General features: G+C 45.6%; 1 protein-coding gene and 1 long non-coding RNA gene across 3 annotated transcripts in view; one reads left to right on the top strand and one right to left on the bottom strand.

Annotated features, from left to right (window-relative positions):
- Positions 1–13,858, top strand: part of LOC135824892 (uncharacterized) — a 29,366-nt gene that overhangs the window by 13,870 nt on the left and 1,638 nt on the right. The gene's annotated exons all lie outside the window — the stretch shown is intronic.
- Positions 8,825–13,755, bottom strand: LOC135824507 (uncharacterized). 2 transcript variants are annotated; one of them, XM_065337242.1, is made up of 3 exons: positions 10,999–13,753; positions 9,641–10,803; positions 8,825–9,542 (listed from the first exon to the last, which is right to left on the bottom strand). In XM_065337242.1, the coding sequence occupies exons 1-3, from the start codon at positions 12,977–12,979 to the stop codon at positions 9,540–9,542; spliced, it is 3,147 nt and encodes a 1,048-aa protein (XP_065193314.1). In that variant the 5' UTR covers positions 12,980–13,753; the 3' UTR covers positions 8,825–9,539. The 2 variants fall into 2 exon arrangements, with proteins under 2 accessions (XP_065193314.1, XP_065193313.1); XM_065337241.1 differs by having other exon boundaries at positions 8,825–10,803; positions 10,999–13,755.

Genomic DNA, 13,858 nt, shown 5'->3' with positions numbered 1-13,858 from the left:
TCTCCTTACTGGCCGTCTGCTCGTTGCGAATTTCCTTCAGCATATGAGAAATCCTACGCAGCTCGTCATCATTGCCCTGTCCTGCCTGGGTCGCTAATCGTGGTGCCTGCGAGCGGAGTGTATCAGGCGGACTAACAGCTTTGGACTTGCCTCCACTGAGCCGAGCATGCAAAGATCCCGTCCCAACACTTGGACTATGGGATGAGGAGGTTGGCATGGTCTTCCAAAGCACTACGCAATCTACTTCAGTACTGATCAGCTAAATAAAGTATAAGGGCTAGAGGCTACCCTGAAAGATATCTGAAAAACGGCGGAGCACCAAAATTTGCATCCGCACACAACAGTAGACCAGCAAAAAATGTCCTGGCTTATTTCGTTTCGGCGTTGCTGAGACCTCCTTTCGCGGAATATTACTCAAGGACAGGTGAGTTGAACAGTTCCCTTTGATACATTTGCTTGTGTTGACTCTTTCATTTACGAAAAGTGTGCTGATTTTGGGCGGAATGCAATAAATAATGGAAAAGCTGACAGGATCTCCTTTCTCAATTTAGCTTTTCCGCTGCCGAGGCCTCCTTTTACCGAATACTCAATGACAGGTGATCTCTGAGTTGACCAGTTTCCTTCGATTCATTATGCTCACCCTTTCATTTACGGAAACGTGTGCTGATTTTATTCGGATTTAGATCCATTTTTATCTCTTTGCCCTTGCCTACAGTGTGCGAAGAACGCGAGTTCACCTTCTTGACGGTAAGGCTTATGTTGAGGCTGAGGCTTTAATAGATGTGTTGTCGAAATACTCATGTTCATTGTACATTGGTACGTTACTTGAAGTAAGGCACTGGTCAGTGACATACTATCGTTGGCAGTTCCCAATTTGGAGGGAAAGGTTCAAGGACCCATTGACCGAGTATGCAAAATAAATTCGCATATCAGGGAAAATCTCCATTATGGAGAGGTTCAGTGACTTGTTTGCTTCATACGAAACAAGCCAATGGGTGCAGTCTCGCCTCGTGAAAATCTCGTACTTGTATGATTGGATTTGTTTACTCGAGTCTGGGCTGTTCGATTTGTGAGTACCGCCGAGATTGCACTGCCCCAAATAAAGTTGCGTGCCGCCAAAGCAAAAAAATACGATCTGCAATCTGTTTGTAGTACCTGCAAGAATGTGCTGTACATGTATCGTACTTTCTCTGTTGCTGTTTCAGTTGCCGTCATGTTGCTAAAGAAAGGTTCAGTGACTCATTTGTTTCATACGAGACGAGTCGGTGTGGCTTAGAATCCTTCGCTGTAGAAAAATCTATTCGTACATGTATGTCTATTGGAGAAATGTATTCACTGGTTATAAAATAGGTTAAGACAAACTTACAGAATAAATACCATCGGTCCCTTGTTGTTCGTCCTAAAGAGGTTCGACTGGATATCATTCATACTCACGGCAAAAAATGTGTAACATTTTATTATTATGGAGTGCCTTGTTTATCTCTCAGTACCTCCAGGGTACCCTGTAAGAAGGCCTCAGGCTTGCCCCTTTTATCCTCAGGATCAGTGTAGTTGTTGGAATGAGGTGCCGGACTCAACAATGTATTTGTTTACATTTTAATACATGTTTATTGTTCCTCCTCCTCCTTTGCTGTGTTGTGTTCGAAAATCGTGGACTAACAGTTTGAAGTCATTGAACTACTTCCAAGAGTTGTATCGACATCAACAGGATTACGATTTCAGTGCAATATGATGCAGGATGACCTTATCACGATAACCAATAAACACAGAATCAACCATAACATCTGTGACACGCACCTACATTTCTCAAGTATATCTGATCGAGGGTGGGGAAATCTGAAATATCTGAAAAGCAAGACAATTTTATGACAGTCATGAAATTCTGCAACAGCAACATGCACAGAATGACCTGCGTATAAAAAAAGACTCACCACCACTAACCACATGTTTCCCCAGCAGAAGAACATGCGTTGTGCTAGTGCCATTTTCTGCAAGAAAAGGCTGCAGCAATAAATACGGAATTGATATGATGTGAAGGCCATCATTTACACATATTGGGCATTCCATTGATTGGTGACAGAAAAAACAAAAGAAATTATAGCAATAAAAACTGCTTTATGGCAGCTTTCTAAAAAAGTTATTGTGTTCTAGTCCTGGGTCGACCGGTCCGGCATAGGCTATAGAAAATTTGTAAAATTAATTGCTTATCAACTGGCTTGGACTCCGTCTAAAAAGTAAGAAATTAACGAAATGTGATTGCAGAAAATTAAAATTTCACACAAAACCTCACAATAATCACACACAGGATGAAAAGCTAGAAGACCTTTTCCCTTCGTGATCCTCTTTCCCATGCATGCATGTTGGTGCAGTACAAGTGCAGTGTCAGACTAAACAAGTGTTGGAAGCAGTACAGTATTTTGATTGTCAAGTGTTGTGATTATTGTGAGGTTTTGTGTGAAATTTTAATTTTCTGCAATCACATTTCGTTAACTTCTTACTTTTTTAGACGGAGTCCAAGCCAGTTGATAAGCAATTAATTTTACAAATTTTCTATAGCCTATGCCGGACCGGTCGACCCAGGACTAGAACACAATAACTTTTTTAGAAAGCTGCCATAAAGGAGTTTTTATTGCTATAATTGGGTATGTTTGCCGGCGCACGGCTTTTGCTTCACCACTTCACACAAGTTTACGCACTCACTCAATTCGAAAGACTGGAACGAGACCAAACCGAATGTGACAACTAAGAGCGAGTTGTGCATTTGTTGGAACAACGTTCGGGCATTGCGAGAAGGATATCAGCAGGGTCCAACAATGGCAGCAACAGCACCAGGTGATGATGGAGTACCAAGGAGCTTGTATCATGCACATTACAGTGAGCAACAAGAGAAACCGTACTGTGGTACGTGAGATCAGAGCCTGGGCAGGATGATCGACAATGTACACTGTGCTACAGCGCCTCAATTGTGCGAGAGAAAACAAACAGACCAGCAAGCACAGATCATGAACTGGTACACAACATTGACAAAGCACAAACCGCACAGCAAAGTTACAGGGCATAGCCGAGCGTTTTGTTGCCAATGAATTGCTTGAGAAGGGAGCAGTATTCCTTGTAACATTGCATGGAGTATACGAGAACGCAGAGTCAGAACCAGGCGTAACAAGGCAAGACGGCTACTGTACAGGGGACAGGCTTGACGATCACTTGCATACTCGCAATTTTGGTGCAACCAGGAAATTAGGCATCACGTCATACCGAAGTGGCTTCGACACGCTACATTGCATTCATAGCTGTACGGTGAACCTGTCACACGAACTTCTGTGAAACAGATAGCATGCCAATGACCTGCAAGCACCAACAAACCCAGCCGGTAAAACAAACGCTACATAACTGCCCAACATAAACTTGTACATGCTGATTAGAAGCAAGAATGCGCTTGATGTTGGAAGTTATGCTCGCATATTCAAAAACATGCATGGAAAAACATCAATGACATTGTTCACGAATACAACAGATACATCATACAGGGAGAGTAAGTAATCCTTCCTCCGTTTTGTATACGCGCACGCGCGCGCGTGTGGTAGATAAATCCGTTTGGCATGACTTTCGATCGAGGTTGCGTTCACCATAGAGATAGGTGAACTCGCCAACACCTCTCACTTTCGCTCTACTGCCCCTTTGGGGCCGATGCGATCCTTGTGCCAAGTTATGGTTGTGGATCAACAGAACAGGACAGGTGTGTGTGTGTGTGTGTGCGCGTGCGCGCGCATGTGTGTGTGTGTGTACGTGTGTAAGTGTGGTTTCTGAACTTTTCTCACAATCGTATAAGTTTCATTTTTTCGTGAAAACCCAGCTACACTGTGACCAGTACAATCGTAAGTCGTTTATCTGGCGGTCAGTCACATGGCATGTCGGGTATCCAACAGCACCGCACTGACAGCTTATAGACCTTATTATTTAGTATTTATAGTCCTACTTCAAGTAAATGTAGACAGTCAGCATCATGAAAGTTGCCATTACGTTGAGTTAAATACAAGCCAGTCTCTAGAGATGAGCACGACTATCTCAGGGTAATACTAGTGATAAATACAGGTACTTCGAAGTACTGTCTTTTTGATCTGTTAACACAAGATGGCTTTGTAGCTTCAGTCGTCCAGAATATTCATTTTATTCCGCGGGTGCCGCATAATTGACACGCAACTGTACTTGTGCAAGTCTCCAAACGCTACGTAATTGGCCGACATTTACTTGTCCACGGTGATGAGAAACACGGCTCCTAATTTTTAAATCATGAAAGGATTACATACGCAGGTACATCCACACAATGTGCACTATCCTGAAGTCGTGTGCAAATATTCAAAATCATTCACCGAACACAGAGAGGCGCACATACCGTAATGTACCGCGAGAGCGCCCCACCCATGCCGCGACAGATTTTACAGCCAGGGAAAGGAAAATCGTATGGCAGAGTGCAGCAAAGTTCGTACGGTGTGAGCAACTTAGTGTACTAAGGTCACACTAAGCAGGTTTTTGTGTGGAGCTCGTTTCCGCTCGAAGGTACGGATTGTCTGCAGAGCGTGCAATATGTGTACAAAGTTCGTGTCGTATAACCTACAGACAGGAGAGCTTTGCGCTCCTCCGGGCGAGCGTCATGTGTCTCCGTGGATCCCGCAGCCTCAAGGTCTCCGTCGACTCTACCACCCCTGCTTCTCTTGTTGCTGCGGAGGCAGTGATTCCAGGGCACTAGCTCTTGCAGTGTGACTTGGCATTCGTGTGGTCTAACAGCAATTTTCATTTACACTTTTGTTATTAGTTTGCTTCACACCTTTTATCAGTCATTACGTATGATTTATAATGCAGTGGCAGTACCAGGCGTGGGCCATCCCCTGGATTATCAAAATGGGTGCTTTATCATTTTTCTGTTGTTTTTACACTTCTTCGTGCTTTGTAATAAAAGTCTCTAGCACAGACAGGAGACCACCTCCACAATACGACCCCGAAAGGACGAGATGGTGGGGCACTCTGGCGGTACTTTACGGTACATGTAAATACGAAGGAACCACATGCGCAGCAAGGAGATTAGTCATTACTTTACTTATGAGTTGATGGATAAAAGTTTCCTTTCAGCTAAAAAAATAAAAATAAATAAAAAATAAAAAAGCTGACCATTACCACTCATGAAAGCAATAGTGAGTGCTGTTGTTCTGATTCACAGGTATATATTCGGCCCTTAGTGCAATGTGTTTTCGAAGCTAGGCACACGATTTGCATGAGGAAATCATGCAAAGATGTGACATAAGGCCCTACAAACATGACCTAGGTAAAGGGATGCCATTATTTGCATTTGCAGTACTTTGGCATAGGATAATTTATGGATGATTGTGTTGACCAATTTCACATAATTTCACGACAGGTCATAGTTTATTTAGTGGGGCGTTGTGGGCCAAGGATCTACGACCATCTCTTTTGCATTTCGAACAAGTAGACACTTTCAACAATTCATACAAAAAATGCCTTCAGTGCAAAACATACCGTTCGGACACACCAGGCAGTCCTTTCCAGCCTTGATTTTCAAGTGCAGACGTATCCACGATGACCTTCGAGTGAACTGCGGCTTGGAACACTTTGAATACGAATACGAACCACACACTCAAACTAACTAGACCACCGCATAGCTAGTGTATTCACGGAGCCAAATAAGTCTCCTTTTGCCCCCACAGGGTCTTGGTTAGTTCTCTAGAAGGGACGAGAGCCATACCTAAATTCAATAGATTCTCCAATTCCAAAAGCCTCAAATGAAGGCGTCTTGGTGACTTCGTTTCCCGCGGTTGCAAATAAAATCAGCCCTTGAGTACCCCTTGGCGCACGGACTGTTGTGGCATGTTATTTCCCCGAGAGGTTACCCCGAGGGCCGTAGGGCTAACCTCGAGGGGCGATAATATGCCATAAGGCCCGCGGCAACCATGGGATAACAAATTTATCACATGGCCCAGAGCAGACCATTGGGTTGAAACTAGCCCAAATGCCAACACATTATGAACACAATGTATATTGATGTGCTATCATTATCAAAACAGAAAAAAATGAAGATATTTCTCCTTTTCACGCGGACCACTGTAGCGTGAAGTCTCACTGTACTGCTCATGACACGTGCATGTATTGTTCTTAGTAGATCTGGTCTGTGCATGCTTCTGCAATACCTGTACTACAGTGTTACTCGCTTCACTGCACATTCTCACGCATGCGCTCGCTCACTGCATCATGCAGTGCATGAGGTAGTGCTCATGCGGCCATTTCCTTTTTGTTCAGTTGTGTTAGAAACAAGTAACGTTGGTTGTTCTTTTTTCTTACTAAACGATCACTACCAGTGTTTGAGTTGATAATAACAACCTTCCTCTCACAGCCAGTCCTGCTGTTATTATGGTTCTATTATCGGGGATCCGGCCCTGATAACACTCCTACATCCTAACAAAAAGTCTGCTACAGGCCATCATAGAGTATACAGTACTGAAAGACGGAGACAGAAAGAAAGTGTCGGCAGGCATCGTCATAGCAGTACACATGGCAACCACAATAAAACACAGCAGAATCATAATTTCAGTTGAAAAATTAAGAGTGTTACCACAAAGAGTCTCTTCATGTTTGCATGTGTATCAGGAAGTTGTCAAATACAGTACTGCAAGTATTTGACGACTCCCTGGCCTGGTGTGTAATTCTGAGGACAAATTTTCTTCTTTTTTTTTAGCTCCAGCTAGCTGTATTTTTCATTGCAAAACATTTCTGAATTGTTGTGTTTGTTGTTCAAGCAAAGGTGAAGGCAGAGGACAGATGAGCCTGGTAGGAGTTCTGCGTGGCACATGAAGACCACACACAAGCAGGGACTTTGCGAGGATCTGAAACGCACGATGCTGAGTTGAATTTGTGTTATTTCAAATAATTGTTTGTGATCACAGTACCACATCGAGCAGAACTGAATCTTATCCACAAGCTTACCCACGGTCAGGCTGCCAACATGACTGAACAAATGATCTCTGCAAGCACCACACGGCAGACGTCCGAGGCATGTCCATTGCTGGGACGTCCATCTTCAAAAAGAATTCCATCTTCGTCTCAATGCTACACTGCGACTCGTCGTAGAGTCGTACAGTCTACAGAGTCGTCGTACACGCGCAGTCACGCGGTCACTGAAATAAACTATTTTTTGCGGGCAAATTAACTATTTTTTGCGGGCAATATCGCATATTATTGCCCGCGGCGCGAAAGGTGCTGATTCGCTGGAGTACGAGCAACAATCACGTGCCATGTGATAAGACTCCCTTATGAACGACTCAGGGCTGTCGTTGGCGGAAATACGGAAAAAGTGTTTTCCCGCACACACCTATTTTTAATAATAATAAAAACTTTGCTAGGATGACCCAAAGGCTGACTGCCTATCGTGCATGGGGTCCGTTGCAGTGAAGGATGATGGTACAAGAGAGTACAGGTTGGGAAAGAGGGGGGGGGGGGGGGGAGGGGAGGGCGGGTACCACGCTGAACAGGGTAGCGGCATTAGGCCCAGACAGATTCTGCTCCGCTCGCCACGATATGTTGCCGCAAAATGTTGCTGCGAAATCTTCGATATTTTGCCGAGCCTGGCACAAGCAACTCGATATTTTGCTTCATTTTGCTCCGGAAAAACGTGGATTTTATCCACTTCCCGTACAATCCCGTACAACATTTCATAAAAATCGTAGGGTACGGTTTCTCAACACGGCCCGTCACGAGTTTCCACGCACGTGTCCCTGAGTTCTTCCAAAAAATTAATGATGTCGATCCACAGTGAATCCCAGTGATATTTCGGTGATATGATCTCGTCCTAGATCTAGGGCACTGTATCCTGCTGAACGGGCACCGTAAGAAACAAGGAAATCCAAGTATCAGGCATCAATTTTACCCAACATCTCAATATTTTGTTCCGATTTTGACAGGGCAATTTCCGCTCTTTCAATTCTTCGATACTTTGCCGAATGAATTGCCGGCAGGATCTGTCTGGGCCTAAGGGCCTGGTCAGACTGCGGCAAAATCGAAATAATCCGAGGATTATAATCCGAATCTCCATAGTAACTTGCCGCCAGAGCGGCAAAAGCGAGAGTTGACGCTCCAAAAAAAAAGCAAGAACGGGCCACGCTTTTCCGCTCCAAACAGGATTTGACGCTGATACGCCATTGACGCTGATAATCACTGATTTTTTCATCTCGATATCGAGGAGCTAATTGGCCACGGACAACAACAAAACTCATAAGGATGGTTGCAAGGATTGCACTGAAGGTGTTGGCGATCCCAAGGTGAAGGAATTTGACGTCGTTCGTGGAGATTACCACTTGACGCTCGAAATGAAGTTTGAATTTTCATTCTCCCCACATGTGTAGTGTGATCGCGATTCAAATTCTGGACGCTGTTCTTTTTTCGTCAGGCAACCAAAAGTTGCCGCAGTCTGACCAGGCCCTTATAGGCGATTCACACGACAGGCAAATCCACGTTTGTCAAGTGCCCGCAGGAAGTGAAACGTGAGGCCGCAGTTCACACGGCCGCGGGTGGTGGCCAGAGCTCCCGCGAGTATCCGGTGAGTATACGGCGTTACTGTGGTGATTTGGAATGAGTACCCAAAAACAAAGGCCAAACAACTAGGGTTCAAGACTACCGTACCATAGTACGACCTCACAGCCTCATAAATGTAAAAGTGCCCGCAGATGAGTGAGAGAGAGAGAGAGAGAGAGAGAGAGAGAGAGAGAGAGAGAGAGAGAGAGAGAGAGAGAGAGAGAGAGAGAGAGAAGAGCGAGAGAGAGCGAGAGAGAGCGAGAGAGAGAGAGAGAGAGAGAGAGAGAGAGAGAGAGAGAGAGAGAGAGAGAGAGAGAGAGAGAGAGAGAGAGAGAGAGAGAGAGAGAGAGAGAGAGAGAGAGAGAGAGAGAGAGAGAGAGAGAGAGAGAGAGAGAGAGAGAGAGAGAGAGAGAGAGAGAGAGAGAGAGAGAGAGAGAGAGAGAGAGAGAGAGAGAGAGAGAGAGAGAGAGAGAGAGAGTAAGTTACATTTATAAAGACAGGTAAGTCTAACAAATGAGGACTGAGACCTCTACAACAGGGTTTTTACGCCTGAAAGCAGGTGCATGATTTAACAAGCAGGTTGTCAGTCTAGATTTTATGCGCAGATGGAGAAAAAGCGCAGAATTTTTGTAATGAGATGAAAAGCAGAAATAATAAGAAATAATAAGAAAAGATGAAATGAAAGCCTGCTCACAACCCCGCCCAGCCTTGCGAACTGGGTATGGTGGATTAAGAACCCGGTTCAACGCTCGAGCAAGCGCTCTCCACTCAAGGTGTTCACAGCAACTGATAGGAACTCATATGGGGAAATTATAGAAAAGAAATAATAAGATAAAGAGAATAAATTTCAACGCACCTCAATAAACGGAGCCCCACATACAGTACCTCAGAAAAGTGGATCTTCCGACCAGTGTTTTTGTTGACGCCGCAACCAGATGATGTAGCTGCTTCGCAGAGACGTCTTACTGCACAAATTACAAATAAATTTTATTCTTCGATTAGAAAATCCAAGCGCTTTCAGAGCCCTCCGAAGAGAGTCCGGGATGAAACCACGCACACCTACCTCAACCGAAAAAGAAACGACCTGCCACCCGTTTGCTCGGCATTGATCGGCCAGATCCGCATACCGCCTGTCCTTCCGCGAGTTACTGACACTGAATCTGTCCTCAGCACAAACTGTCAACTCCATCCAGAATACAATCCTACGACTCGTAGAGTACAGAACCATATCTGGTCTTAGGGTGGTAAGTGCAACACAGCTAGGGAAAGAAATCTTTGCACTAACTGAGTCGACAAGAAGTTTCCAGTCTGAGGCCGCTGACAGGAGATCAGTCGTAACCAACTTTCGTCTGGGCTGAACGCGAACTGGCTTCTCTCCCGCCTTGCAAAACGAGATGAAGTCAAGCTCATTTGAATTTTCGGTTTGTACGGTGTTTGCAGCAGTGCGGATTCGAATCTCCTCACGCATGTTCCTGACGATGACCCCGAGTACGTTGTCGTGCCTCCAGGTGTAACGTCCCTGGTCCAGCGCTACGCGACAAGCGCCAAGCACGTGGCGCGTAGTACAGGCCCAGGTACGGCACAAACTACAGTACGGATCCACTACGGTGTTTCCCCAACGGCGTAGGTTCGTCGGAGAAGGTAGCACGTCGAGGGTTGATGCGAGAAGAAATTTCAAATCCTTACCAGTACCACCGTACAAAAGGGATTTCCACGAGAGGTCCTGCCACATCACCGATGTCCACTCCAACCACTTGCCTTGCACCTGAAGAGTCTTCAGCCTCAAAATCTGCTCCTGCGCGTTGATCTCCTCAAATGTTTGAAGGAGATCCTTCCTCGGGGGTTTGGAATGCTGCTTCGGAGCAGGAGCACCCAACCCTGCACGATGACTTGAAGATGACGGTGGACGGAGAGTCCCTGAACCTACTGATGCCTCTGCACACTCCAGCTCTATTGTCGCCGCATATCGCTTTGTCAGCTTCGCATCCTTACTCCGACGCAGAGTGTACAGCGCCCTCATGCGCGCGTCCCCACTCGATCGAAGAATGTGCCATTTGATGGACTGGCACTTTTTCCACACCGTAGGAAGGTAGTGGAGGCGTAAGCCAAAGCGTTTGCGACTGCCAATAAAAAGAATGGCAGAGTTTGCGCATCGAGGTAGGCCTGACCATTTCTTCAGAAATGGTAAACACATAAAGTGCAGTTCACGTACAAAACCTTGTGTGAGTTCAAGAACCTGGAAAGACCAAGAAAGCTTGGGCACTACAAGATGGTGGTAAAGCCATAGCTTGTGGTGGTCTTGAAGCCAAGAGCCATCTACTTTTTGCATGAGAGATACAGTGAGTTGACGGATGTCTTCCCGCTGGGTCTGCTCAGAGCAATCAGCATGCAGCCTTCGCCCCAGGAACTTGAACTCTGCAGTGTCAATGAAAGCGATCTTCCTCCCTGACATTGTCAGGCAGGGATCGTAAGGTTTGTACCGGCCATCTACAAGCTTTGCTGCACTGCTTTTGCATTTGTGCGGCGCCGCCTGCATACATTGGGTCCACGAGAGAAAGTCCTCCGTGACCGCAATGAGTTTTTGACAACCTGCACTAGATTTGCTATAGAGGCCTAAGTCATCAGCAAAAGCTGTTTGGGACACTTGCAAAGGGGCAGATTTAAAATCATAGGAGAGGCAACTTAATTCAGGGGCTGCAAGTGAGTCCAGCAGAAGCTGGAAACAAATATTGAAAAGGACCGGGGACAAGGGGCACCCCTGGAAAACACCAATGTTGTAATTAAAGGTGGGTGTGTGTGGTTGTACGACGAAAGCGCAAAGACTGTCGTAGTAGGAAAAAATTAATTTCCTGAATTGCAAAGGAAGGCTGTAGTGGGTTAGAGCATACTGTATCAGATTGTGGCGCACTGAACCAAATGCATTCTTCAAATCTATCCACGCAATGCAAATTTGGCGTTTTGCCGTCTTTGCATCACGCATCGCCTCATAACAAAGTGATGTATGCTCTAAGCACCCAGCCTTTGCAGGCATAAATCCTTTCTGGTTGTCACCATCGAAGAACTTATTGCCTAGCATATGTTTCAAGAGGCGCTTTGCAACTAAGGTGAAAAAGATCTTCCCGGACGTGTTCGCTAGAGCAATCGGTCGGAATTTCGAAGGATCATCAGACACCTCCCCCTTGGCCAGGAGTGTGATACACGCTACCTGCCACTGCCTTGGAATGATCTTGCTCTCCCAAACCCGCCCAAAGATGGTGAAAAGAATGGATTGAAGGGAGGGACAAAGCTTCCAAACTATGTAAGGTATCTTGTCAGGACCCGGTGCAGAGGTGTTGCGACACTTCTTCAAAACATTCTGAAATTCAGTCCATGTAGGGGTCCCCTCATCGACTGGGTGGGTGCAATCCCGGGGCTTCCCTGCACTGGGGCAGGATTCGTACGAAGTGGCACGATCCTGGTCTGCATATGTGTGTTGGAAGTACTCAAAGCAGGTAGTGTCAGAGAAAGTGGGTTTGACATGGTTGGTTGGTTGAAACAATTTCTTTCCGAAGGCATATGGGTCCTTGAGAAAGGCATCCTGGTCCCTCTTGTTCCGGGATCGATCGTCGTACATCTTTTGTTGTTTCAAAAGACGCTTGATTTGTTTTCCAATTGAAAAATACTCATTTCTGAGCGCTGCAGGTACTTCGTCCGGGTTTTTGATCTTACGAAATTGGCGCTTTAAATCACGCCTGTGAGCCCGGAGTTTTTCCACTGCACGGTTTTTATTTGCATTCTTGTGTTTTGGTGGAGGTGGTGGTGGTTTCTGGTCGAAAAACCAGTGAATGAAGTTCTCTAGTTTGTCCAGAGTCTCTTCGATGTTAGTGTTTTTGAGGTATGAGGTTGGGAAATGTTGAGTGAGATGGATCTTCAACTGAGCGTTTATTGTGTGCCATGCCTTGGTGTTTTTGGCTGACGGTAGCAGTAGGGACTGCCGGACTTCTACCTTGTCCATGTCCCGTTGATTCAGGACATGAAGTAAAGACTCATTATGACAGGGAGTGGATTCGTGCGGGATTGTTCGCAATTCATCTCCAGGAGTCATTGTCTGACCTACAGATGGGCTGAAGTGCATTGAATCAATCATGGAAGTCGTCCGACCATCCCCGCTACTGCCGTCTGCTTTGGCTGAGGTGGTTGAAAGTGATTTGTAGACCGGGCAGGTCTGTAGATGTCGTGGCAAGTTTTGTTTCCATTTGAGTTTTCTCAAACAGTGTGGACATGTTGTTTCCCGGTCTGATGGTGTAATGGTTGGTGTACTTGCCTCTAAAGTCATTGGAGTCTCGTGTGGTGGTGATGCAGAGACTGCTGACACAGCTCCAGCCTGCGATGCAGCCAATGTTTTGCATTTGTTAGTCCGCATATGTCGTGCAAGGTTATGTTCTTGTTTGATGGTGGTGTGACATTTCGGACATGTATGATGTTCACCTGTGTCATGCCGTGTACTGGAGTGCTTCCGCTGGCTTGAGGTCAAACCCAACGGATCGTCATATGGCGCAGCAGAATCGTCCAGGGACACAGAGTGTTCGTGTGGTGCGTGCGTAGTGTCTAGGGCTTCATCCTCCTCCCCCTTTCGGAGCCCATGGGTGGCATTTTTCCTATTTGAACTTGAAGCAATTTAAAAGACTCAGGAGAGAGCTAATCTCAAAAGCCTGTGAAAACGCCGAGGCGTAATTTTTTGGAACTGGAGTAAGTTACATTTATAAAGACAGGTAAGTCTAACAAATGAGGACTGAGACCTCTACAACAGGGTTTTTACGCCTGAAAGCAGGTGCATGATTTAACAAGCAGGTTGTCAGTCTAGATTTTATGCGCAGATGGAGAAAAAGCGCAGAATTTTTGTAATGAGATGAAAAGCAGAAATAATAAGAAATAATAAGAAAAGATGAAATGAAAGCCTGCTCACAACCCCGCCCAGCCTTGCGAACTGGGTATGGTGGATTAAGAACCCGGTTCAACGCTCGAGCAAGCGCTCTCCACTCAAGGTGTTCACAGCAACTGATAGGAACTCATATGGGGAAATTATAGAAAAGAAATAATAAGATAAAGAGAATAAATTTCAACGCACCTCAATAAACGGAGCCCCACATACAGTACCTCAGAAAAGTGGATCTTCCGACCAGTGTTTTTGTTGACGCCGCAACCAGATGATGTAGCTGCTTCGCAGAGACGTCTTACTGCACAAATTACAAATAAATTTTATTCTTCGATTAGAAAATCCAAGCGCTTTCAGAGCCCTCCG

This window comes from Sycon ciliatum, chromosome 9, assembly GCF_964019385.1.
Source record: "Sycon ciliatum chromosome 9, ocSycCili1.1, whole genome shotgun sequence".
NCBI classification, from domain to species: Eukaryota; Metazoa; Porifera; class Calcarea; order Leucosolenida; family Sycettidae; genus Sycon; species Sycon ciliatum.
Note: the sequence above shows the minus strand (reverse complement) of the source record. Positions and strands in the feature narration are given on the sequence as shown.

What these genes read in the sequence shown, in the direction of transcription:
- LOC135824507 (XM_065337241.1), bottom strand. Translation starts at nt 12,979, where the DNA reads ATGCGGACTAACAAATGCAAAACATTGGCTGCATCGCAGGCTGGAGCT. An exon ending in GAAGATCGCTTTCATTGACA is followed by an intron (nt 10,804 to 10,998) that starts CTGCAGAGTTCA and finishes AGGTTCTTGAAC; the next exon opens with TCACACAAGGTTTTGTACGT.